This window comes from Centropristis striata, chromosome 18 (genome assembly GCF_030273125.1).
Source record: "Centropristis striata isolate RG_2023a ecotype Rhode Island chromosome 18, C.striata_1.0, whole genome shotgun sequence".
NCBI lineage: Eukaryota > Metazoa > Chordata > Actinopteri > Perciformes > Serranidae > Centropristis > Centropristis striata.
This window is the reverse complement of record NC_081534.1, coordinates 9,853,951-9,880,138: the sequence shown is the minus strand read 5'-3', so window position 1 is coordinate 9,880,138 and position 26,188 is coordinate 9,853,951. Positions and strand designations below refer to the sequence as shown.

Sequence of the window (26,188 nt, the reverse complement as noted above, 5' to 3'; positions counted from 1 at the left end):
ATCCAAGCTCCTTATAGTGCAGCTGTGGCTCAGGTGGTAGATTGGTTGCATACTGATTGGAGGGTTGTGGTTCAGACCCTGACCATGGCAGTCTACATGTCAAGATACTGAACCCCAAATTGCTCCAGATGATGTGTCTTGAATGGTAGTTGGCAAGTCGCACTATGTAGGGGATCCTCGGCCACCTGTGTATGAATGTGTGTACTGTGTGTGTGTTACCATTCCCAAGAAAATATGGCAGCTATAGCTTTTTAAAGAAGAATTTGAAAATCTAAATGACCGTTGTTAGTGCACACAACCAATGACGGTGACATAGCCTTCAGTGCTGAAAAAAGTTTATGCTTGTGGGCGAAAATCCCATTAGCATTTCATGAAATGAAAATAATTTCTTTCAGATTGCTGTCAGCTTTGCATACTGGGATTTTTGCATGTTGAGATTTTTGGCACCATTTGGCAAAACTCCCCTCTGGTTTTACAATGAATCCAGTGGGCTTCTTTTTAAAAGCTCTTGAATGGTTTTAATAAACAACCCCCTTGCAACTTGTCAGGTTTTAAGGCCTTTTTCATGATGCCTCCCTTTATGAATTACATCTTAACAGTAGAGGTTTGCAACAGAGGGCTGGTAGCTCCTAACCTGAAGAAGGAGCAAAGTTTTCTGTAAAACAGCAGAACAAGGTGCATACTTCAGACAGCCCAGTTAATAAGCGCTGCAGCAAAAGTTTTACATACTGTTAAACATTTCTCTTCAGGGGCCTTAAACTGCAGTATATGACACGTGCAGAAGATTGACTAAGAGGTAATGCATAGTGGTCGACCAATGCGGGTTTTTAAGGCCAATACCAATTATTTTTGACACCAGTCTTAACCGATCCCCAATATGTGCTGCCGATTTTTTGGGGCCGATTCTTGAAGCCGATATTGCCTTTTCTCCCTCCATTTACATGATAAAAATGACGCAATGATAACAAATATTACACAAGTCTCAATTAAAACAAAAACAAACAACCTATTAACAGTTGGATAGCCAACAATGCAAATGTTGTTATTTACATTTACATTTAGTCATTTAGCAGACGCTTTTATCCAAAGCGACTTACAGGAAGAATAAAAGAAAACAATGAAGGTATAATGCAAAAAGAGCTATTCATGATTCAATAAGTGCTAGTGACAATTCTTTAAGGAGCAGTATTATCATGTGGTGCTATAGGCCTCGAGGTGGTGGCGCCTGAGATGAGTCCACATATTTGATGTGTTTTTCTTTTTTCTGGTATCAGCAGCAGTTCACCAGCAAATGTCAGATGTTGCACGAGCCTTGCCTGGTGTTGGTGGCTCAGTGAAATGGGCACATTGATCAGCGAACGCACGCACGTATCAGCAAATGCCGATACAAGTAAAAAACGCAAATATCGTTCGACCTCTAGTAATGCATCTTTATCTAATGCTTGACTGTCTATGAAGTGACAGATTCTGCATTCTGGCTTTAACATTAGTTGAAAAGGTCCATTTTGGGTTTAGAAACAACCATTTGATGGGTGCTTCTGTGTGCTTTTGAACCAGTTGCACTGACAGTTGCTTGTGTTTCCAACCAGTCATACTCAGGTAAATGGGTGATAATAAGCCATAATATGTGGGATTTAAAGGGTTCATTGGTCTCAGCCAGTGCTTGATCAAACCAACATGAAGTATCAAACAGACAGGCCTGTCAGAGCAGAAAACTACTGATGCTTGATGAACACACACAGCCTCAATTGCAAAAAAGGTTGGGATGCTGTGTAAAACATGAACTGAATGGCTCAAATTCAGAACTCAAATTGCATTTCTTTTTACAAAAACAAAAGTATATTGTCTTACGAATGTACAGTTTTCAATTTGAATGTTAAAAAGGATGACCTTTCCCATTTTGTCTGGGTTGGACAAACATAATCTTACAGTTTCACACGTGCAAATAAGAGAATGATAGATGGTCTTTTATTTTTGTTGTTCAGAGCCAACAATCTAATGTTGGTAATCATGGAGACTGGGGTATGAAAATGTCTGTACCCTCACTGCTCTGCATTTTAACAACCCATGATAATCTGGCTACAGATCACATATCTTGCCCGTGTCCAGGTGCAGACTCATTTCCCTCCCAAGTTTTCATAATAATTAGGGCCTAAAGGTCTCGGGAACATCATCTGATTTCAGACATAGAGCCATTTCAAGTTCATATATTACTAATTCAATACATGGTACACATTTCCTCCTGGACAACTTAATGTGCTGCTTTAAGCCCAGACTCTCAGAACTGAAGTTAATGTTACATTCACAGTAACTACCTTTCTTTATTTTTATTCTTGAACTGATAGTCAGCTGCTGTATCCATCAACTATTTGTTACTCGATATTTTATGAAGTATGTTGAATTTTTTCATTAGACTAGCATTATAACCACTGACATGACCTATGATTTACACAAAGTCAACCTAAGGTTTCACTCATAGCAACAACTACAGAAGTAAACACTAAGTTACTTGAGTGATAAACTAAAACATGTACACATGCTTCGACGCAGCTGTGTTCTTAAACCAGGAAGCAAGTTGGGATTTTAGTAACCTGGGGTCTAACCTAGGGCTGCACAATTAATCAAATTTTAATCGTAATCATGATTTTGGCCGCCATGATTAAATTAACCTTATCGTCTGCGATATTTCCATTTTAAAATGCGGCTCTCCTGCATATCTAATCAAGCACTTTCTACACCAGTAGTCCACCAACCACCAGGGGGCGGGGCCGTTTTTCCCCACTGAAAAAAGCCTGGTTGCTGATTGGACAGAACGCTAAGCAGGATGCGACGTAGTACTTGACGCAACACGCGCCATTTGTAAAAGCCGGCGAAGCAGTATTGCCAACTTAGCAACTTTGTTGCTATATTTAGCGACTTTTCAGACCCCCTTAAAAGTGGGTCGACTATTTTTCAAAAAAGCAACTGGCAACAAATTCAGCGACTTTTTCTAGTGTTAATGGAGACTTTTGGAGACTCGTTCTTACTCTTCTTAACGAGGGGGTGGCACAGTCCTCCTGCAGCAGTCTTTCCCAGCTGCAGAGCCGGAGGGGACGTTAACCCCTTAGCGTCCAGTCTGCAAATTGCTATTAGGCTAACAGTTAGCTCTGCTACAGGAGGTGTTCACTTAGTGATCTCTATTTGTTTACAACAAGCACCAGACACTCTGAACACACACTAAAAACTGTTCCTATTGTTTGTTTAAAGGTAGTGCAAAAAAATACAGATGTTTTCCCTAACATGATGAATAATCGTGATTAATAATCATGATTACTATATTGATCAAAATAATCGTGATTATCATTTTGGCCATAATCGTGCAGCCCTACTCTAACCTCTCAAACTCAATAAGGATTTTGAATAGGTTGGTGGTTAGAGGCCTGAAATAAGGTCAGTGGTTAGGGTTGATGCATCAGAGTTGAAATGCTAATCCATAAAGAGGCAGTTTTCCGACCTGTAGTGTCTGTGCCAATGCACATTCTCAAGAGAGCTTGAAAGTTTTCGCAGCTATCTGCACATTCTCATGGCAAGTGTGGTGTGTGCGGGAAAGGGTGTGCGCAATGTTTTTGTGTGTACGCTGCTTTGATACCAAGGTTATTATAGTTAACGAAAACTAACGATAATAACCAAAACTGGAATTGAAAAAAACATTTTCGTTAACTGAAATAAAATAAAAACGAAAGGTTGTAAAAGAACAATAACTAAGTAAAACTGTATTGTGTGGTTACAAAACTAACTAAAAACTAACTTTTCATCTTTGTCAACTTTTTTCATACATAATCCAGGGTTTCTTCTGGGAGAATCGCGAGTGAAATGACCGTAATGACACCATATAAGCTGTAAAGAGCAGCTTTCAGAAAACATTGGAATTGTCCAGATAGCGTAAACCGTTTAGTTATTATGGTAAAAGTGTCGCCAGTGCAACAAACTGTAAACTTTGGATGCTGTTTCACTGTGTGCAAGTAAAAGTCTTCAATTCAACCATGATATCACTTTTTTTTTGCAGCGGCACTGATAGTCCAGCAGCAGCAGCAGAATACATTTAGGGTAAACACTGCATAATCCTTTTTGGTTGATATGAAATGTATTTATTTAGCTCTGACCAAATATCTGCTGGTTAGTGAACATGCAAGAACACATGGAAAATATGTTTACTGAGACTAGGATTACTAGCCCATTACAAAAAACTGAATTTGAAAACAAAAATTCACAACGAAATTAAAACTAAAACTAATGAAAAATCCAAAACCATTTTAACCTTGGGCCGAACAGCCTGCACCCACTTTATTTCTCTTCTGTTACTGTCACCTGACCTCATCTCTCCGCGCCGCTCTGCACTCCTCCTCATCATAGTGTGTGTGTGTGTGTGTGTGTGTGTGTGTGTGTGTGTGTGTGTGTGTGAGAGACAAGGGGAACATGAAATGAGTTATTTTCAGATGAGTACGTCCCCTGAAGTGAACAGTGTAAGAGATCGCTGTTATGCATCTCTTGTAAAAATATAACAAGGGATTGGGTTTTGTTTGGTCAGAATGATCTGTTTCCAAAGGAAAAGAAACCGTTGTTTTGGAAAAACATTGTTCAGGTTTAAATTCGTAACAATATTGTGACAGATAGTTTTGATATGTGGTAAATGATCTATCTGAATTTCTCCTCTGCCTCTACAGGACCGTGGTTTGAGGTTGTGTTGAAGATACTTGCCTCCGCTGAGCCTTCAGTCTGAGCTTGAACTCAGTAAGTACACCATGTCTTTTGCTCTTTTTCTGTCTGTCATATCCATGTGACGACTACATGTAAACTTTGTTGGTATTTCTCTCTGTCATGTTGTGTTTTACAACTTTGTCAGTAACAATGAGGTGTTCTGCCCCGCTGTAATTTAGACACAAAACAATGCAGTTCATCTTTTGTTGAAAGTAGAGTGTGTGCTTTTGAGTGGCTGGCTGTATATTTGTCTATTTACTACAGTAAAGAACCTTCTGTTTTCTGGTGTCATTTAGTTTCAGAAATTAAATGACTTTTTACATTTTCAGATAAGATAAGTGGGACGTTTTGAATGGGCCCTGTACAGCATGTTTCCTTGATTAGAACATTTAAAGACAGGACGAACTCCCAGGTGGTTTGTTATAGCAGGGGCAAAATCCGATTAGATTTCCTTTTGTAATGGAGAAGAAAGACACACTCACATTCTTTTAGCCTTTCATGCCGCCACACATACAGTGCCTTGCAAAAGTATTCATACCCCTTGGAATTTTCACCCTTTTGTTGCTTTTACACATGAAATCAAGGTCTTCTTGTCAGGTCACTCAGATTGTGAGGACGGCCATCTCTAGGCAGATTTAAACAAGTGCCATACTGCTTCCATTTCTTAATGATGGTTTAACAGAACTCTGTGGGATGTCCAGTGAGCTGGATATTTTTTTGTAGCCATCTCCTGACTTATGCTTTTCAATTATCTTTTCTCTGAGTTACTAGAAGTGTTCTTTTGTCTTCATGGTACAATTGTTGCAGGAATAGTGATGGACCAGAGACTGGACCTCCCAGACACATGTTTTTTTTATAGTACGATCACTTGACACACATCAGCTGTACTCAGGTGATCTCCATTTCACTAACTGTGACACTGCTGCATCAACTAGTTGGAACTTTGTTGAATTAGTTCAGTTATTTTAAAGGGTATGAATTTATTTTACCTTGTATATTTTTAATTAATTTATACTATTTTGTAAAAATCAGTTTTTCACTTTGATATTAAAGAGGGCCAAATTATATTGACCATGATTTCATGTTTAAAAGCAACAAAAGGGTGACACATCCAAGAGGTATGAATACTTTTCCAAGGCACTATACTCACATAGTTGAGTAAATGCTGATTCGTTGCTATTGTTAATCTTTATTATTCAGACTTCTTCATACTTTCAGCTACAGAATGTCATTCCTTATAACGGCAATGATTTAGATAAAAAATAATTTCTTGTTCCAGCGTTTTCTACAGTTCATTGCAATGTCTTTCAGCTCTGAGCTTCTTTATGTAACGCAGTTCAACTTCAAGTTCTGCCACTTTTCCACTTCGGTTCCCGTCTTTTTTTTTTTTAGCAGTGCAGTGAAGTGCATTTGTGTATTTTCAGCATTTCCTAGATTGTCATTGTCCCTCTTCAACACATCTCTCTTCTCCACTCTAATGTAATTCATATTCTTTTCTGTCTGATTTTTGTCAACAGTTTTTTTTTTTCCATGGCTCTCAATAAGAGCATGGTTCCATCATTTCTATACCATTTGAACATGCCAACACCTGAACACCACCTGCACTTTAATGTCACTAATTTCTATCTGCTACAGAGGCTGAAAAATCTATTATTTAGTAGACGCGTTGACACTTCTGTTGAATTTCCAGAAAAACTTCAGGTTTTAGGGGGTTCCAGGCATTTTTTCCAGGCGTTTTAGGCCTAAATGGGTTAAGAGTGCAGGAATACAAGTTCGAAAGTGAGCAGAGAAGCAAAGTAAAGAGAATTCCCACAGTAGGTGTTAAAAATACTGACCTGGCCAAATATTGTAACAATGTCCACTTTAATGTCACTAATGGTGTTAGGTTTAAAATCTGTTCAAACACATTTGGAACATGATGTGTGATTCTGATGAAGAGGTACTCAACTTTGGTGATAGATCTGACCTGATGGTTTGAAAAAGAGACTGACGTATTGGAATTTAGCACAATGGTTGTTAGTTTGTTGAAACCGGGTGTCAGTTCTACACGTTGGTGTAGTGGTTACACTACACAGATAGAGGGCTAGATAACATGAGGGTGTGCCCCGCATCCCACCCAGTGTCAGCTGTGACCAGCCCCCTGCAACCTGAGTTTGGTTAAGCGGTTAAGGATCATAAATAATGAACGAGTGTCAGTACTGTAGTTGTATGCTGGTCTGTACTAGGGCTGGGCGATATAAAAGATATATCTCTCTATATATATGTCTAGATATCAGCTCTTAAATTAAACTCTTCTGAGCTATTTTTGTTATCATTATATTTGTCAAAACGAATGAACCTTTAATTGTACCAAAGGGTAGTCTAATAATTTTTTTCCATGACTCTCGTTCAAATTTGCTCTGTGATCCTTGTTCCAGGCAAGCTGCGGCTTTTATTTAAGATATTTTTTTATTTAAATATGGACTATATGAAGCTTTGATTTTTTTTAGAAAATGGTTCTCCTGTTATACAGTATTTATGTTCACGTAAATAAACGGTTTCAATAAAACTACTTGTGACATGTCATATTTGACTTTGACTGAACATTTGTTCTCACACTTCAATAAAAATATTGGGATATATATTGTATATCGATATTCAGCCTAAATATATCAGGATATGACTTTTGGTCCATATCGCCCAGCCCTAGACTGTACTAACTGTACAGAATCCATTCTGATCCAGATCCATTCTGTAGCTAAGGTTTCCTGGTTTTTCTGTTAAAATCAGTTTTCTTGCTGGTTCTGTAATAATAAAAACTGTGTGCACAAAGAGTTAATGTCTAGATAAAACTGTGTTCCTCTCCTTTTGTTGTTTCACTGTCTACTGTTTAACCCTTTATTGGGTGAAGAACTATATTTGGTAACTTCAGTGGATATCAAAACGGGGTCCCCATGTCTCTCTGTTTGGTCGTAGAACCACATGGATTTCTTCCAGCTAATCAGCAAAGATCAGGCTACGTCACAGACGGTGACACCATGACATCTGACCAATCAGTATGATAATAATATAATAATATTAACTTTATTGACCTTGACCTCCAATGTAGAAATTAAAAATTAAGCAAGAAAACAGTCGTACAAACAGAGTGGAGGTAATATTTCGAGAATTGCAAATTTACGAGATTTAAAGTGGCAAATCTGCTCGAAAAAAGTAGAAGATTTACAAGAGAAAGTGGGGCAAAAAAGCAACTTCTTTCTCGCAGATTCACCACTTTAATCTCAAACTTTTTTCTCAAAATATTACCCCCCTCCCCCGGGTCCGCATGTTTCTTTTACACACCATCTGGCAGTATGTAATATCCTCCAATAATCTCTAGGGTTGAAATTTGGAATTTGCAAGTATTTCAATGAGTGCCCTATAAAGGGTTAATACAACACTGATGCTTAAAGAAATCCTATTTTCTTTCTTTAAGGCCTAATGGACCTAATGGATGCCGCTGCTACCTGGATGAACATCTGAAGCAGCGTCACTTCCCTGGGCCTCCACCTCCTCCTGCGTGGCTGTTCCTCCAGCTCTCAGCAAGTCTCCATATGGGTCAACTGCCTTCTCAGACATTGTGATCAGCCCCAGAGGCCGTGCTCCAAGCAGCCTTCACTCTCTTGACCCCCCGTACACACATCCACCGTCATCATGGGGGAGGTAGTCCAAATGCACTTCACCACGGTGGACTACGTCATCTTTGCCTTGCTGTTGGTGGCCTCAGCTGGCATCGGCCTCTTCTACGCCTTCTCTGGTGGCCGCCAGCGCACGACACAGGTAGAACTAAGACAATAATGCAATATTGACTCACCCTATGAGTTTGTTTATTTGTTTTTATTTAGATCCCCATTAGCTTTTGCAAAGCAGCAGCTTTTCTCCCTGGGGTCTATCATCATATTTCAGTGTAACAAATACAATGTAGAAATACACAGAGTGATAACAGACATGATATACATTATATGAATACATAACATGAAACAAAAAGAGCACACAGACAATACGTAATTACATTTCACATAAAACATGGTTGACATCACAAAACAAATACAAAACAAAACAACACAATAAGACAACTGCATCAATTAAAGTGGATATTTAGATAATGAGTTAAGTTGTTTTTAAAGTTATATAGATTTAATTGATTAATATGATAAGGGAGGGACTGTTGCATTGCCATATATATATGTATATATATATATATATGTGTGTGTGTGTGTGTGTGTGTGTATATTGAACTGTACGTTGAATCATAGTCTTGGATCATGGTAAAGTGAAACAACCTCCAACTGCATGCCTTGTTGAATAAGTATGTGCCTCTGAACTGAAAGACAAATTTCTATAAATAATAAGAGGTGATTTTGTTATTACGACATTCTTAATAAACACCATCAGTAATGAAAAAAATCTAGTTTTTACATCTAACCAGCCTAATGATTTGTGCATTTTTATAACATTAGTTCTTCATCCACAAGAAAGAGCTACTCCAGGGTCATTTTCAAGCTTTCAAGGATCACACAGTTTGAGTTTTTTAATGTTTTAAAGGAAATGTGTGGTTGTTCCAGGAGTTCCTGATGGCTGACCGCTCCATGAGCTGCCTGCCTGTGTCTCTGTCCCTGCTGGCCACTTTCCAGTCGGCTGTAGCCATCCTGGGTGCCCCGTCTGAGGTGTACACTTTTGGGACTCAGTACTGGTTCCTGGGCTGCTCTTACTTCTTGGGCCTGCTCATCCCAGCTCATGTTTTCATCCCAGTCTTCTACAGACTACGGCTGTCCAGCACTTATGAGGTACACACGACATGCATTCATGGTTTTACACTGACTCTCTTTCTTCAGTTTTTATCTTTTAACTTGTCTTTTTCTCAACATTGATCTCAGAGCTTAAAATTGTTATCAGTCTTCTTATCTGCTTCTCCTTGGTGTGTTAATGTTCAACAGAAACACATGTTCTTCTCTTCAGAGTGGACCTCTTTAAAGGGTTGTTATCTGTTTGTACACTGATCAGTCATTTATCAGACAACAGCTCTGCACCGACGTCATGTCTACAAAGAATGCCTTCTGGTTTTGGTAACGTGATCTGAGAATAATCATCCACTGCACAGAATGACCTCTTTTTCTCTTTGACATTGACAGTATCTGGAGCTGCGCTTTAACAAGACGGTTCGCATATGTGGGACTGTGACCTTCATCTTTCAGATGGTATCTTTGTTTGCCACACACTCTCTTATATCGTAGTTTCTTGGCTGGCTTATGCCAATCAGGTATCTAGGTGGTGCTCTTTCTGATAAATTACCACCCTGAGCATAATGTCACTTAAACAGATACTTAAAGTCAAGAAAAGACATTAAACTTGCCACAGAAAATGGTTTTATTAATTTTATTGCCCATTGCAAGTTGGCAGCTAAAGTGGGTCAATAACTCAGTAACACATTGAAACAGTTTTATGGTAGCCAATAAAATGAAAAGTATCCTCCTGTATCAGTTCAGTGTTTGTCCTCGAATTCTTTGTGGCTCCACACTGCAAAAAAGTGTTGTCTAAAAACCAGATAAAAACAGTAAATCTGAGGGAAATGACCTTGCTGCATGGACAGATAATTTCACTTGACAAGATTTCTTGAATTAAGATTATTAAATCTAGAAATAAGCATGTTGAACGCTTAAAATAAGAAATTAACTCTTAAAACAAGATAAATTAAAGCTGCAAGCAGCGATGAACTGGACCGAGCAGAGTGACCTGACAATTATTTGTTTCTTACCAAGATAGAAAAACTTTAGATTTAGAAGTGTTAGATCATTTATCCTTTTTTAAGAGTTGATTTCTTATTTTAAGCATACAACATGCTTATTTCTAGATTAAATAATCCTAATTTAAGAAATCCTGTCAAGTGAAATTATCTGTCCATGCAGCAAGATCATTTCCCTCAGATTTAGTGTTTTTATCTTTTTTGTAGTGAAGATGTCATCTCTTATTTGATTCGAATCGGGAAATGTTTTGTCTTTGGAGTGTCATACTCAAATCTAAACTTCTAATCCTCAAATGGTGAGGTTTAAATATGTACACATAGTCTCCATGTTTTATCGTTAAAATTGGACACAAGTCCCATGATTGATGTTGATTTCTCTCTCTTACTCAGGTCATTTATATGGGCGTGGTCCTGTACGCCCCAGCGTTGGCACTGAATGCAGGTGAGAGCTGAGTATTGTTTTGTGCCCACACTGCAAAAAGGTTTGTCTAAAATCAAGATAAAATCTTGCCGCATGGACAGATCATTTCACTTGACAAGATTTCTTAAATTAAGATTATTAAATCTAGAAATAAGCATGTTGAACGCTTAAAATAAGAAATTAACTATTAAAACTCTCTGTCCATGCAGCAAGATCATTTCCCTCAGATTTAGTGTTTCAGACACCCTTGTTTTGCAGTGCACAGTTCCTGCTGGTATTAAATGCAGCAGATGTATAAAGTTCACTTTGATAATTGAGTCAATAACCAGTGTGCTCTCTATTTACTTGCAGTGACAGGTTTTGACCTATGGGGGGCAGTGCTGGCCATGGGGCTGGTGTGCACTTTATATACTGCTCTCGTGAGTCTGAATTCTTTCCTCAACCCAGTGTTCATTCCACCATGTAACAGAATATAAGTTTTCCTTTAACGGAAGCAAAACGATAAATTTAAGTAAATTGAGATCAACTTGATGAATGAACTCATGATGGACTTTAACGTGAATCCACTGCTCCTGTGCCACAGGGGGGCCTGAAGGCGGTGATCTGGACTGACGTGTTCCAGACGATAGTAATGTTTGCGGGCCAGCTGGCGGTCATTGTGGTGGGGGCGAGTCAGGCAGGAGGCATGGCGGAGGTGTGGAGGAAAGCAATGAACGGCAGCCGCATCGCTGGACTGGAGTAAGTAGTGTTCCTCATTCCATTTCCATGTTGTAGATTTAATGCTGATACTGTGTTCACTCTGTGGCTGTGTAGTCTGAACCCAGACCCTCTGGAGCGCCACACCTTCTGGACCCTGGGTGTGGGAGGAGTCTTCCTCATGTTGGCTCTGTACGGCGTCAACCAGGCCCAGGTCCAGAGATACCTCAGCTCCCGTACGGAGAAAGAAGCAGTCATGTGAGTACCAACCATAGACTGTATATAAATAATGGACGTAGTCACCGTGATGTCACCCGTTAGTTTGTGGCCCGTTGGAAGCAGACAGTATTTGGACTGTGGAGGAGTGAGAGGGATCTGATCACTGACTACTAGTGTTGTCACAATACTAAAATGTTCAACTCGATACCGATACTCAGGAAAATATTCGATACTCGATACCATTTTCGATACCACCAGGATAAAAACAAAGACCCCAAAATTTAACAGAAACATTTTTATTAACAAGAAAAATGCAACATGTAAAAATTAACAGAACCACAGGTTAAATATTTATAATAAAAAACAGTTGTGCAAAAAGTAACTGCAACTATGATAATAAGCTTCAGGTCTGAGGTAGTGCAGAAAATAAACAAATACAATAACAGTTAGAACAATATTTTGAGGTGATATGGTTTAGCTGCTTAATAAGTTGTTGGATCGATACTTTTGAAAATGAGTATTGTATTCGGATACAACGTTTTAGTATCGATACTTTTTTGAGTATCGATACTTTTGACAACCCTAGTGACTACAGCCTCTCTACAGCTCAACCTGACTGAGAGAAGCTGCTGCTAATTCATGTTAGCATTAACTGGGATGTGCATTTTGGCTAGCAAAAAACAAAAACAAAATGTATGTTACTGACCTCAGAAAACTGAACAGCGACTCCTTGGAGTGTCTGTTAGTCCAACCAAACGCTGAACAAGACATTTTTACTTAACAAAACATTCAAATAAACTGTCATTAAGGGAAAATACAGTGAAAGGGTCAAAGTTATGAGACCAAATCAGTAAACATCCTTTTTTACATCTATATAACATTATATATAACTTTATTGACACGTTGCCGTGGATACGCATTGCTCTGCTTCTCTCCTGATGACGGCTCGCCTTGTTAGTGACCTGTCAATCAAAGCTAGCCACGCCCCAAATCATATGATTCTTTATCTTCTATTTTCTTCTAAATGGGGCCATTATTAGAACTATTGACATTAAATTGTCTTGAAGAAGATTTTTTACTAGTGACTGAGACTGTAGTTGTTGTACTAAAAAACATTTCTGAGGTAATAAATCAAGTGAGAAGTTTTCTCATTTTGCACTTAAATGAATGGACAGATTTTTTTTGCAGCCAAACTTAGCACCCCCTGCTGGAATTTTCGATAGAATGCAGCTTAAGGCACTTCCTGGTTTGCCTCCCTGCTCAGACATGGAGGTTGCCGCCTGGTACCAACATATAAAGTGAATAAGCAGAGCCATGTCAAACTGGTCAACATTATTTATATTGTTACTTTAAAAAAAAAAAAAAGGTTTGGGGCCAAGGAGAAGGATTTTTTTTCATAATACAATTTGAGAAAAAAAATCAATGGTAAGAAAAAACTGAAATGACAGCAATAGAGTCAACTTTTTGTGTTCTATAAAGTTTGACGGATTCATTGTTTCCATGTCAAGTCATCAGAGGAACATTGTATCAGAACAGCACATCTGCTTGGACAGTTAGGTAGACTGCAAGTTTCAACCTGATTTTCATCAATGTCTTAAAATGAGCAATAAGCACAATAATAAGGGTGTAATAGTACTAAAATCCCCCGACACATAAATGAGCTGTTCTTGGTTGTAGCTACCACAACTAACGTTTTGGGGAATTCTATTTATTCTTTCTTTTATGTAATTTATGTGAATGTTTTAGACATATGTTAGAGAGGAAATCAGGTTGTAGCTTGCAGTCTACATTCTCTAAAAGTTGACTTTATTCTTTAAGTGAATAATGATTTTTTTCCTTCACATTATTTTTTCTCCTACCTGGGGAACCCTTTTTATGATGTTGGCCACCTTATATCCATTGTCCACTGTGTTTTTGTTTATCCTTTCAGGTCCTGCTATGTAGTTTTCCCATGCCAGCAGATCGTCTTGTGTCTGGGTTGTCTGATGGGTCTGGTCATGTTTGCTCGCTATGGAGAGGACAGCCCTCTGGACAAGGGCTATGTCAAAACTAATGACCAGGTTAACACATGTTTAATCCTAAATCTGCAGAATCCTGGCCATCCCAGCTCTGAAGGTGCATCCTAATGTTTTGTTGCTTTGTGCAGATGGTGCTGTACTTTGTGATGGACGTGTTCAAGGATCTGCCCGGGCTCGCAGGACTCTTTGTGGCCTGCCTCTTCAGTGGAGCTCTCAGGTACATGACCTCCAGCTGCTGAATGTTCTACCACTGTACTTTACACCATCAACTGGATTAGGGCTGGGCGATATATCGATATATAAAACATATTGATATATTTTTAAATGTGATAAAACAATTAGATCATATCGATATAGTTAAGAAAAATTCTTTATACATAAATGCTGTCCTTACTAGGGTTTGTCATATTAAGCTCTTTTGTAATGTTCATTATTCTTTTCTCATATAAATATATTTATTTCGGAAGAAGATTGGCCTATTTTATTTCATAGGCTATTTTTATTTAAGACATTTTTTATTTAAATGTGCAGTTTACGGAGCTTTAATTAAAAATAAATAAATAAGGTACTGTTGTATACAGTATTTATGTTCACTTAAATAAACGGTTTCAATAAAACTTGTGACTTGTGACATGTCATATTTGACTTTGACTTTGAACATTTGCTCTCACTTTACGATAAAAATAATTGGATATATATATTATATCGATATTCAGCCTAAATATATCGGGATATGACTTTTGGTTTATATCGCCCAGCCATAAGCTGGATTTGATCTGAGCTCCTGATACATGCAGTATTGATGCAGACAAGCCATATAATGCGTTACAAAATCCCATTCAATACTATTTCTGTCTCCCTCCAGCACCATCTCCTCAGCCTTTAACTCCCTAGCAACAGTAACCATGGAGGACCTGATTAAACCTCATTTTCCAAACATGACTGATGCTAAAGCCACACTGCTGTCCAAGGGACTCGGTAAGTGCTTTAATGGCTTTATTCTTGTATGTTTTTTGTGCTACGACACAGTGGTTTTTAAAATGTCATATTGTTGAATATAAAGTTGTCCTCATGCCTTATTGTTACTAATTGACCAGTCTGTAGCTTGCCGTTTTGTGATTTTAAACAAGTGGTGCCATGTAGCATGTGAAACAACTGAACATGTCTGTGTCTGTTCTTGGTCCACAGCTCTGGTCTATGGCCTGGTGTGTCTGGCTATGGCCTACCTGGCCTCTATAATGGGATCTGTGCTGCAGGTAATAAACTGCTGACAGACAAGTTGGAACAGTGACACATTATAAAATATGCACACAAGAAGTCATACTTTAACGAACTCTTCCTACAGATTTAACCCGATCACCTTCAAACTTGGTCAGTACCATCACAAGGCCTTTGGAATCAAAATTTGTATAAATCTTTACCGACGGTCACACTATGTGGGCGTGGCATGGCGGCAAAATATGGCGTCTTGCCATAAAACACGCGCTCGTTATAACTTTTCCATACTTTGTCCCATCTGCTCAGTGGCGGTTCTAGACCAGTTTTACTGTGGGGGCCAAGCAGGGGCCAGTGTTTAATCAGAGGGGCACATTAAAAGATGGCAAAGATGATATTTAAGCATTCAAAACCTTTTATTTTAGCTTATTTAAAAATCTAATTTAAAAATATTTGGAAGATACAAATACATTGATTGAAACAATCAGACTTACCAATAATAACAATTATTTTTGTAAGACAATGACATTTCTCATTTCTGTGCACAAATACTTTCTTTTATTTTGAAAGCTTTTATTGCACAATTAAACTATTATACAATGTACACATTCTGGGTTCATTTTGTGAACAATGAGATATTGTTTGAACAGAAAATAGGTAAGAATTGTTACACGTCATTCATTGTTATAAATTGATCATTTTATTATTAATTTGACACAGGGGCCACAGCAGGGGCCAAGGGCTTCCTCACAGGGGCAGTGGCCCCTGTGTAGAACCGCCACTGCATCTGCTCCAAACTTCTCATGCTTCATCAGAGTCCAGCCCTTAACACTTCTAAATAACCATATTTCATAAAGCCCGGCTCCTTATGCTAAATTCACGCCCCCTTTCATAAAATGACCACGTTTCATATTTTAACTAACTCCTCCTACAGATTTAACCCAATTTACTTCAAACTTGGTCAGTACCATCACAAGGCCTTTGGGATCAAAAGTTATCAAAAGCTTTACTGACGTCACACTATGTGGGCGTGGCATGGCGGCAAATTATGCGATCTCGCTACAACACATGAGACCGTATAACTTGACCATACATTGTCCTATCTGTCCCAAATTTCTCATACTTCATAGGAAGTAACATGTTTTACACCTACCCCGAGCACAGTGGTAGGAGACACGCCATTTGGTACGCATAGGGACTGAGCCCACATCGATGCGACCGACGTGGCTTCCCCCGACGGCTCCACTCTGCTCAGTCCCGTTCAGTCCTGCTTGCAGGCCTAGTTTATCTTGTTTTAACAATCAAACATTTAAGAAATCTCGTCAAGTGAAATTATCTGTCCATCATTTCCCTCAGATTTAGTGTTTTTATCTTGTTTTTAGATGCCCCTTATTTTGCAATGTGTTTGTAAGAAATTAACAGTAAACAATATGTCTTTAAAGATCAAAAAGAAAAAAGTACAAAATAATAGGTGAAAACTTGTAAAAAGACTTCAAACTTTATATGACTGAATTTAGAGACTCACACTTTGGAGCTTCCTTATCATAACTCCGCCCCCAACACTATATAAGCATCCTTAGCAACGGTTGATAACGTTGATAACGTTGATACTTTTACTGCTAACGTTAACTCGTGTCAGCGCTCATAGCGACTGAAGATTACAATGTCTGTTAATTTCTATAGATGGTCAGGATGACCTCTGTGTGAAGACAACGGGTCGGTGCAGAATGTCACTGGGAAGTCGGATATCAGATAGCGTTTCAGAGCAGAGAATACTGCTCATTTTTTCACTATTTTAACCCTTTTTTTCTGATTCAAATTTGGTTGGGTGTTCTAAACACATTTGTTTTTCGGTGTGGAAAACTCAGATCACATAAATATTTTTGCTTTACCCAGACTTTAAAAGTAAAAAGTTACGTATTTTGTGCATGACATTATTCCAAATAATTCCAATAACTTTTAAGCCGGAGAAATCTGTCATTTTAATCAAGGATTAACTTCATAAACTTACTTTTTATCCAGTTTGAGCTCACATGTGAGGTGTTTTTGTACTCTGTTTGAGTCATCAGACTTCAGGATCTTAAGTTATCAGAGAAACAAACAAATGGCAAATGTTTGCAGCAGCTTGGCTCGCTGCTCCTCTGCCAACGTGCTGAACAGCATTGGAGAAGAACAGTTTTGTTTTTTGTTTTTTTTTTACATTTTTTATTTTTATTTTATGAGAGCATTATAATACAGTGCTTACTTTCAGACAATATACAATAGTATTTCTGCCACTCACAATCAAGGTTTTTTCTTGTTTACAAAACAAGAAACAAGATACAGAACACAAGTGTATTACATTTGAGAATTTTGGACAAACTGGGAAAGGTAGGCATATGTAAAAGAGCAAATAGAAGAAAAAAAAAGAAAAGAAAATTAAATGATCCACCGGGGAGTTTCAAAATGAAATATAAGTAATGCAAACTAATCATTAGACCCAATAAAACATGAAATAATAAAGTACAAAATAGCATTACAGGGGCAGTATACAGTACTTCTGTCTGTTCCAGATTAACATATTCAACCCACTTCGACCACAGTTTAATACATTTATCTTTCTGAAGGGAGAAGGTAATCCTCTCCATAAGATAAGATGTAGTTTACTATACCTATCCACTCCTGCACCGTAGGTGGGTCAGCGAGCAACCAACGCCTTGTGAGTGCTTTTTTACCAGCGGTTATCAAAATACCAAATATTCATCAGCTTGCCTGACCTGTAAATCTAAATTTCCAAAGAATAATATGGAAAACTGCATGGGTTGGTTAGTGTTAAATATGCCACTTAATACTTTATGAAGCTCTATCTAGAAGGATTTAACTATTGGGCACTCCCAAAAGACATGCCAGTGATTGGCTTCCCGGTGTCCACATCGTCTCCAGCACGTAGCGAGAAGAACATTTTTTAACATGTAAATGCCGGTTTGAATCAGCAGTTGTGTTTGTTTTGGAGAGGAGGACGCCTCTACAGATAATTCAGTTCCTGAACGATGAACACTGAAGAAATCAGGAGAAGCTGACTAATGACAGCATCTTTTGTTATTGTGTTTATTTAGACACCCTGAGCTGCAGAAAATGACATATTGTTCTATATTAAATCCACTTGAGTGTTGCTTTTCTGCAGCTGTTCAGTGCAGTTAACCAGCACACACTGATGGTGACACTGCCATGCTGTTTGTCTTCTGTGCCCTTAGGCAGCCTTCAGTATCTTTGGGATGGTGGGGGGTCCTCTGCTGGGCCTCTTCTGTCTGGGAATGTTCTTCCCATGGGCAAACTCAACTGTGAGTGCTTTAATTTGTCATCTAATTTTGTTCACGTTTGGTCTGAGTTGACCTCTGACCAGTCTGTTACCTCCTCAGGGTGCAGTGGTGGGGCTAGCAGCAGGTCTTGCCATGGCCTTCTGGATCGGCATTGGTAGCTTTGTGATGCGTATGTCTTCCATCCCAGTGCCAACACTCAACACCACTGCTCTGCCCCTGTTTGACAACATGACCACCACTGTCATGACTACACTGGTCACCACAGCCAAGCCAAGGTAACACATGAGTTCCCAGATTCACCTTCTAGATATACAGTAGTGTTCAATATAATAGCAGTCCAATGTGACTAACCAGATTAATCCAGGTTTTTAGTATATTTTTATTGCTACATGGCAAACAAGGTGCCAGTAGGTGCAGTAGATTCTCAGAAAACCAACAAGACCCAGCATTCATGATATGCACCTTCTTAAGGCTGTGCAATTGGGCAATTAGTTGAAAGGGGTGTGTTCAAAAATATAGCAGTGTGGCATTCAATCAGTGCATACTTTGATTAAAAAGTTGATTGGAGAGGGGAAAACTTATAAAGAGGTGCAAACAATTATAGGCTGGTCAGCTAAAATGATCTCCAATGCTTTAAAATGGAGAGCAAAACAAGAGACATGTGGCAGAAAACAGAAGACAACCATCAAAATGGATGGAAGAATAATCAGAATGGCAAAGGCTCAGCCAATGATCAGCTCCAGGATGATCAAAGACAGTCTGGAGTTACCTGTAAGTGCTGTGACAGTTAGAAGACGTCTGTGTGAAGCTAATCTGTTTACAAGAATCCCCCGCAAAGTCCCTCTGTTAAAAAAAAGGCATGTGCAGAAGAGGTTACAATCTGCCAAAGAACACATCAACTGGCCTAAAGAGAAATGGAGGAACATATTGTGGACTGATGAGAGTAAAATTGTTCTTTTTGGGTCCAAGGGCTGCAGACAGTTTGTGAGACGAGCCCCAAACTCTGAAGTCAAGCCACAGTACACAGTGAAGACAGTGAAGCATGGTGGTGCAAGCATCATGATATGGGCATGTTTCTCCTACTATGGTGTTGGGCCTATTTATCACATACCAGGGATCATGGATCAGTTTGCATATGTCAAAATACTTGAAGAGGTCATGTTGCCTTATGCTGAAGAGGACATGCCCTTGAAATGGGTGTTTTAACAAGACAATGACCTCAAACACACTAGTAAACCAGCAAAATCTTGGTTTCAAACCAACAACATTGCACAGCCATAAGTTGGTTTTCTGAGAATCTACTGCACCTACTGGTACCGTGTTTACCATGTAGCAATAAAAATATACTAAAAACCTGGATTAATCTGGTTAGTCACATCGGACTGCTATTATATCGAACACTACTGTATGCTAGCTCCCTTGTCTCTGCTGACCATCTGTAATGTTGTCTTTCCCTCAGGCCGTCAGGGGTGGAGGCCCTCTACTCGTTGTCCTACATGTGGTACAGCGCTCACAACTCCACCACTGTGGTGGTGGTGGGACTGATAGTCAGCTTTCTAACAGGTACACACATTAAATGTTGTCACATCAACTTCAAAAGTAAAACAATATCACCTCAACACTGATTAATAAAGAATGGATTGTGGCCGCTGATTGCACCATGAATTGAGCAGTGATGGGAATAACAGCGTTAAAATAAACAGCGTTACTAACGGCTTTATTTTGTTCAGTAACGGGTAATCTAATTAATTACTATTTCCATCATAGGACACTGAGCTACGCCGTCTAAGCAGCTTTTTTAAACCAGGGGGCGCTGTTGCGTTATTCTACCATTAAAGCCGGGAAGACACAAAATTACTAAAAAAGAAGACACAATTACCCAAACAAGACACAGAATGACCAAACAAGACACAAAATGAACAAAACAAGACACAAAATGAACAAAAAAGACACAAAATTACAAAAAATGACATAAAATGACTGAAAAAACACTAAATTACTTAAAAAAGACACAAAATTACAAAAAAGACACAGAATTACCAAAAAAGACACATTATTTAAAAAAGACACAAAATTATTGAAAAAGACACACAATTAATAATAAGACACAAAATTATTTTTTAAAAAGACAAAATTATTTTTTAAAAAGACACAAAATTACTTAAAAAAGACACAAAATTACTTAAAAAAGACACAAAATTAATAAAAAAGACACAAAATTATTTTTAAAAAGACACAAAATTACCAAAAAAAATTACATAAAATTACCAAAAAAAGTAATTAAAGGGACCTTCCACACACAACACAGTAAAGTGCCACTGATATAAAATTCACATTAAACTTTCATATCAAGGTGGGGGCCACAAAATATTGGCCCGCGGGCCGCAAGTTTGAGACCCTGTTTCTATAGACTATAGATAATCACATGTTCAATGTAAAAAATAATAAGTAGCCTATCTGAAATGAAGACCGTTAAAGTGTAATACCATCGCTGTTGGTATGGTTAAGTGAAATCTCCCCCTTTTAGCATGTAAATACTCATCTAAAACATGCAATTTACAACAGGTGTAAGATACTAGAAAAGCTTGAAAATGGACCTTGAAAAATGCTTGAATTTGACCACTGCTAAAGTGTACGAACCCTGAAGACGACTATAGCGGAGGGAGCTCAGGTCACACACATCTGGAACTATCAGGTCTGCCAACAATCATATCAAATTATTATTTTCATGGCAGCTATGTATGAAGGAACAGTGATCAGAACAAAATCAGTTTCTCTTGACAAATTGTACAGTTTGATGTTATATGGTTATTATCGTTATAATAACCATATATGTTAAAAATGTATCTGAAACTTATAGAAATAAACACGAGCACACACATACTGTATTATGGTGACTTTCAGCATATGAACCTGTGTGTGTCAACATGTTAGGACCTATGAAGGAGAAGGACCTGACCCCCGGCACAGTGTATCCAGTCCTGGGCACGCTGCTCTTCTTCCTGCCTGAGCGCTACAGAGAGAAGCTCTGCTGTGTCACTCCTCTGTCCACTCCTCACAAGGTAACCTCTTATTTACTCTCTTGTGTTCCCCTCGTTTGATTACTGAAGTCTGAGCTTTCAATTCAAGTCTTTCATCCTTGTTGGCCAGCCTAAAGAAGTCGACACACAGTCTTATCAGATGGCCAAGAAACAAGACAACGGAGCAGCTTACTGCAAAGAGGACACAGTGACCGAGGACAAGGAGATGGAGAGTGACAGAGCACAAACAGACGAGGAAGAATTGGACACGAGGATTGCGCTGCCCTCATGTCACCTGGCGGCCCACTCGGTTCAGGAGACAGCCTTGTGATCCGTCTTGTCACATTATGTTTTATTGCTACCTGCTCACACTTTTTTCTTTTAAAAAAAAAACAACGGCTGGAACTTTGCATTCTAAGCTCAAATGACAGTCAAAGAAAAAATGAGTCAGTTGATCTCCGTTGGCAACGCACACACACACACGCACACACACACACGCACACATTGGCTCGTGTCTGTCCTGATGTGTGCAGTTTAAAAATAATGAGTGGGTGCACAATGCTCTCGTGCACAATGAGCCGCTGCTGGATCCCGTCTTTCTGTTAGACAAAAGAATCAGGTAGTTGATAATTATGAGATGTAAATCATGTAAAACAAGATGTATTATTTTTGTAGAGAAGACGGAGCCATAAAATCCCAGAATACGTTTAAGAGAAAATAAATAAGAAGTTAAATGGAAGGCATGACAGTACTGTGATGGTGTAGTGTCTATGGTCACCTTCTAGCTGCTACTAAAGATATGAAAACACAAGTCCACACAAGCAAAGCAGGTCATTTAGACACAACGCAGTCAATCCGGACGCTGTCTCTTCGTTTTTTCTAAAAGGAGGTTAATATTGTCCACCGTTTTCATCCTTTTCAGAGCTTCATGGAGCTTCCCAGCCCCATGAAGCTCTAAAGTGCCTCACTGACTGAATGTTGTCTGAGCTGGTATTAACATGTCTGCTTTTCATTAGCTTTCTATGTTTTACAGTCCAAGTGGCCGTCAACATAGAAGCCACATGTCTGCATCCGGTAAGACCGCCCTGGGTAAATGACTGTACTTATATAGCACTTTTATCCAAAGCGCTTTACACTACAGACTGCGCTCATTCTGGTGGCAAGGGACAAACAGCCACCTGCCACCAGTGGGAATTCATTCACACACCGATGAACACAGCATCGGTGGGCAATTTTTGGGTTAAGTATCTTGCCCAAGGATACTTCGACATGTAGGCTGCCATGGTCAGGGATCGAACCACCGACCTTCCGATCAACCGGTGACCGATCTACCAACTGATCCACACCACTGCTCTGAACCACTGAGACAATTCCACTAGACGTTAACTTCACGGCAAAAAAGGTGTGTCTAAAAACACTAAATCTGAGGGGAAATGATCTTTCTGCATGGACAGATAATTTCACTTGACAAGATTTATTAAATTAAGATTATTAAATCTAGAAATAAGCATGTTGAACACCTAAAATAAGAAATTTACTCTTAAAACAAGATAAATTAAAGCTGCAAGCAGCGATGAACTGGCCCGAGCAGAGTGCACCGCAAATGATTTGGTTCTTACCTAGAAAAAAAACCCTTTAAATTTAGAAATGCTAGATAATTGATCTTTTTTGTTTTAAGAGTTAATTTCTTATTTTAAGCGTTCAACATGCTTAGTTTTTTTTTTTATCTTGGTAAGAAACAAATCATTAGCAGTTCACTCTGCTTGGGCCAGTTCATCGCTGCTTGCAGCTTTAATTTATCTTGTTTTAAGAGTTAATTTCTTATTTTAAGTGTTCAACATGCATTTTTCTAGATATAACAATGTTAATTTAAGAAATCTTGTCAAGTGAAATTATCTGTCCATGCAGCAAGATCATTTCCCCTCAGATTTAGTGTTTTTATCTTGTTTTTAGACACACCTTTTTTGCAGTGTTGATATATATTTAAAGGTAAATATGATTTAGTCATCTGTTGTATTTTTGTACTTTAAACATCTTTCTTTTAATTCAGGTTTTTGTCAGTGCCAGTATGTGATTGATTTGCTCAATATTGTGTAGTTCATTGTTTTTTGGAATCACAGAATTCTTGGCCATCACCATTTTAGCATTTGAAGTCATCCATTGTCACTGTGTCATAGGAGGTGTTTGAAGTCTGACTTATTATTTGTTCAGCGTTGTTAGCCATGAAACAGCCAGTCTGATAGTGTTCCCAAAGACTTTTCTACAGTTAACGGAGAGTCCATATGAAAACTAACGTTTACCTACATGTCATTTCAACAGTCAGCTTGTGTTGTCACATGCTGATAACGAAGACATCTGTGTCTTTTTCCTGTTGAAATGTTTCTGGAGTTCTGGTTGTATCTGAAGTACATGGGGGCCAATGAAGGTGACCCAGTTTAGCATCCTAAAAGAGCAGCTCAGTATCATTTATTTGAACAGGAATGTGGACTCTCCTGGGCATTAGATCCCCGTTTGATAGATGATGTTGAGCCCTTTTAAACCATGCAAACACCACTCTCTTACAGAAGCAGCATATTTATACCATCATGCTCCGAAATACCTCGATTTATCCAAAGCATATAGAATATGAATTTCTTCCATATTTAGTTTTTTTTACCAACAGAAGATATATTTGAGATCATTTGTATATTTTTGTAAACTCACAGAAATCGGCATTTCATGAGCTGAAATGTTTAATTCTATATGCAAGAATCATGAAATGTTTCCTTTTGTGGATGTCGGGCAGAATTGTGAACGTAGCACGCCAGTTTGCCTTCGACAGCATTTCACACTGGGAATGTTTTTTAATGCTACACCGCCAACAATCACAGCGTTAAGACATTTTAATGGTTCCTTGAGTTTTTCAACTACTTATAAATATGTGACAATTTGTACTTTATTTATGATTGCATAGTATTGAATCCTTCTCCTTCATACCTGAAATTACTTGAAGTGTGTGCCTGTAACTTTACTTTAATGATACACCCCCCTTATAATGCTCGGTAACATAATCCAAGTGCTGACATGTTATTAGTATTACTGTTATACAGTTGTGCTCATATATTTACATACCCTGGCAGAATTTTATAGTTTCTTGGCCTTTTTTCAGAGAATATGAATGATAACACAAAAACTTTTCTTTCACTCGTGGTTAGTGGTTGGATGAAGCCATTTATTATCAAACAACTGTGTTTACTCTTTTCAAATCATAATGACGACAGAAACTACCCAAATGACCCTGATCAAAAGTTTACATACCCCAGTTCTTAATACCGTGTGTTGTCCCCTTTAACATCAATTACAGCTTGAAGTCTTTTGTGGTAGTTGTGGATGAGGTTCTTTATTTTCTCAGATGGTAAAGCTGCCCATTCTTCTTGGCAAAAAGCCTCCAGTTCCTGTAAATTCTTGGGCTGTGAGATCTCCCCAGAGTTGCTCAATGATATTGATGTCAGGAGACTGAGATGGCCTGTAGAACCTGATAATGTAATAAATTCCCGATAATGTAATAACCCCGATAATGTAATAAAAATCTGCACTTGAGTCCATTGAAAAGGTAATAAAACCTGATAATGTAATAACTTCCCGATAATGTAATAAAGTGCATTTCCCAATAATGTAATAGACGTTTTTACCAATAATGTAATAAAGTATAACACCAAGCACCTTTAGATTTCAAGAAGCATTCGTGTGTCATGGATACCTCGTTTGTGAAAAATGGATGAACGGGTCAAAGATTAATAAACACTCAACTTTGGTAGCGCTAGAGCTCTTGAGCTAGAGTTGCATACACAGTATCACCACTTGAACTCAAGAAATGGGTGGTCTGCTGTTAAATTATTACAATATTAGGGAATTATTACATTATCAGGACTTGTGAAATGAAGGCTTACCTGATAATGTAATAACCTATTAATGTTATACTTTATTACATTATTGGTAAAAAAGTGTATTACATTATTGGGAAATACACTTTATTACATTATCAGGTTTTATTACATTTACATTGGACTCAAGTGCAGATTTTTATTACATTTTTGGGGTTATTACATTGTCGGGAATGTATTACATTATCAGGTTCTACATGGCCACTCCACAACCTTCACTTTATTCTGCTGCAGGCAGTGACAGGTGGACTTGGCCTTGTGCTTTGGATTGTTGTCATGTTGGAACGTCCAAGTACGTGCCATGCACAGCTTCCAGGCTGATGAGCGTAAATTTTCTGATAACATGCTGCATTCATCTTGCCATCAATTTTAACCGAGTTTTCTGTGCCTTTGTAGCTCACATGTCCCCAAAACTTTAGTGATCCACCTCTGTGTTTCACAGTAGGAATGGTGTACCTTTAATCATAGGCCTTGTTGACTCCTTTCCAAATGTAACGTTTGTGGCCAAAAAGTTCCATTTTGAGGCTCGTCTCTGTACTGTTTGGCGTATTGTAGGCGGGATGCTTTGTGGCATTTGCGTAGTAAATACCACTTTAAAAAAGAGAAGTGGAATAGTAACCATACATTCTGCCAGGGTGTGTAAACTTATGAGCACAACTGTAGATGTCCTTTATGAAGCCAGACTGGGTGGAGCACTGTGATCCTATGGAACACTAACACACCTAATAAAGCACAAAGATGCTGGCGCTCAGTCGTCAGTTGGTGTAAAGCAGTTTCGAGACAGATGTCCGACACATCCTTATTCTTTTCCTCCGTGGCCTTTTAAATAGTGAACCAGTTTGGACCAGTTTCTGCAGTAATACACTTGAGAATACAGTT

At 38.5% G+C, this 26,188-nt stretch overlaps 1 protein-coding gene across 3 annotated transcripts in view; it reads left to right on the top strand.

The window, feature by feature from the left end:
* Positions 1–22,772, top strand: part of slc5a6a (solute carrier family 5 member 6a) — a 38,276-nt gene extending 15,504 nt beyond the window's left edge. For all 3 annotated transcript variants that reach the window (XM_059355987.1, XM_059355988.1, XM_059355989.1), the window contains exons 2-18: positions 4,704–4,770; positions 8,192–8,535; positions 9,321–9,542; positions 9,888–9,953; positions 10,889–10,940; positions 11,271–11,338; positions 11,503–11,657; positions 11,733–11,873; positions 13,765–13,894; positions 13,981–14,069; positions 14,718–14,830; positions 15,041–15,108; positions 18,301–18,387; positions 18,466–18,641; positions 19,826–19,929; positions 21,301–21,428; positions 21,517–22,772. In XM_059355987.1, the coding sequence (XP_059211970.1) occupies positions 8,410–8,535; positions 9,321–9,542; positions 9,888–9,953; positions 10,889–10,940; positions 11,271–11,338; positions 11,503–11,657; positions 11,733–11,873; positions 13,765–13,894; positions 13,981–14,069; positions 14,718–14,830; positions 15,041–15,108; positions 18,301–18,387; positions 18,466–18,641; positions 19,826–19,929; positions 21,301–21,428; positions 21,517–21,717 (1,926 nt within the window). In that variant the 5' untranslated portion in view covers positions 4,704–4,770; positions 8,192–8,409 and the 3' untranslated portion in view covers positions 21,718–22,772. The remainder of the gene's footprint in view (positions 1–4,703; positions 4,771–8,191; positions 8,536–9,320; positions 9,543–9,887; positions 9,954–10,888; positions 10,941–11,270; positions 11,339–11,502; positions 11,658–11,732; positions 11,874–13,764; positions 13,895–13,980; positions 14,070–14,717; positions 14,831–15,040; positions 15,109–18,300; positions 18,388–18,465; positions 18,642–19,825; positions 19,930–21,300; positions 21,429–21,516) is intronic.
* Positions 22,773–26,188: the final 3,416 nt, after the last annotated feature.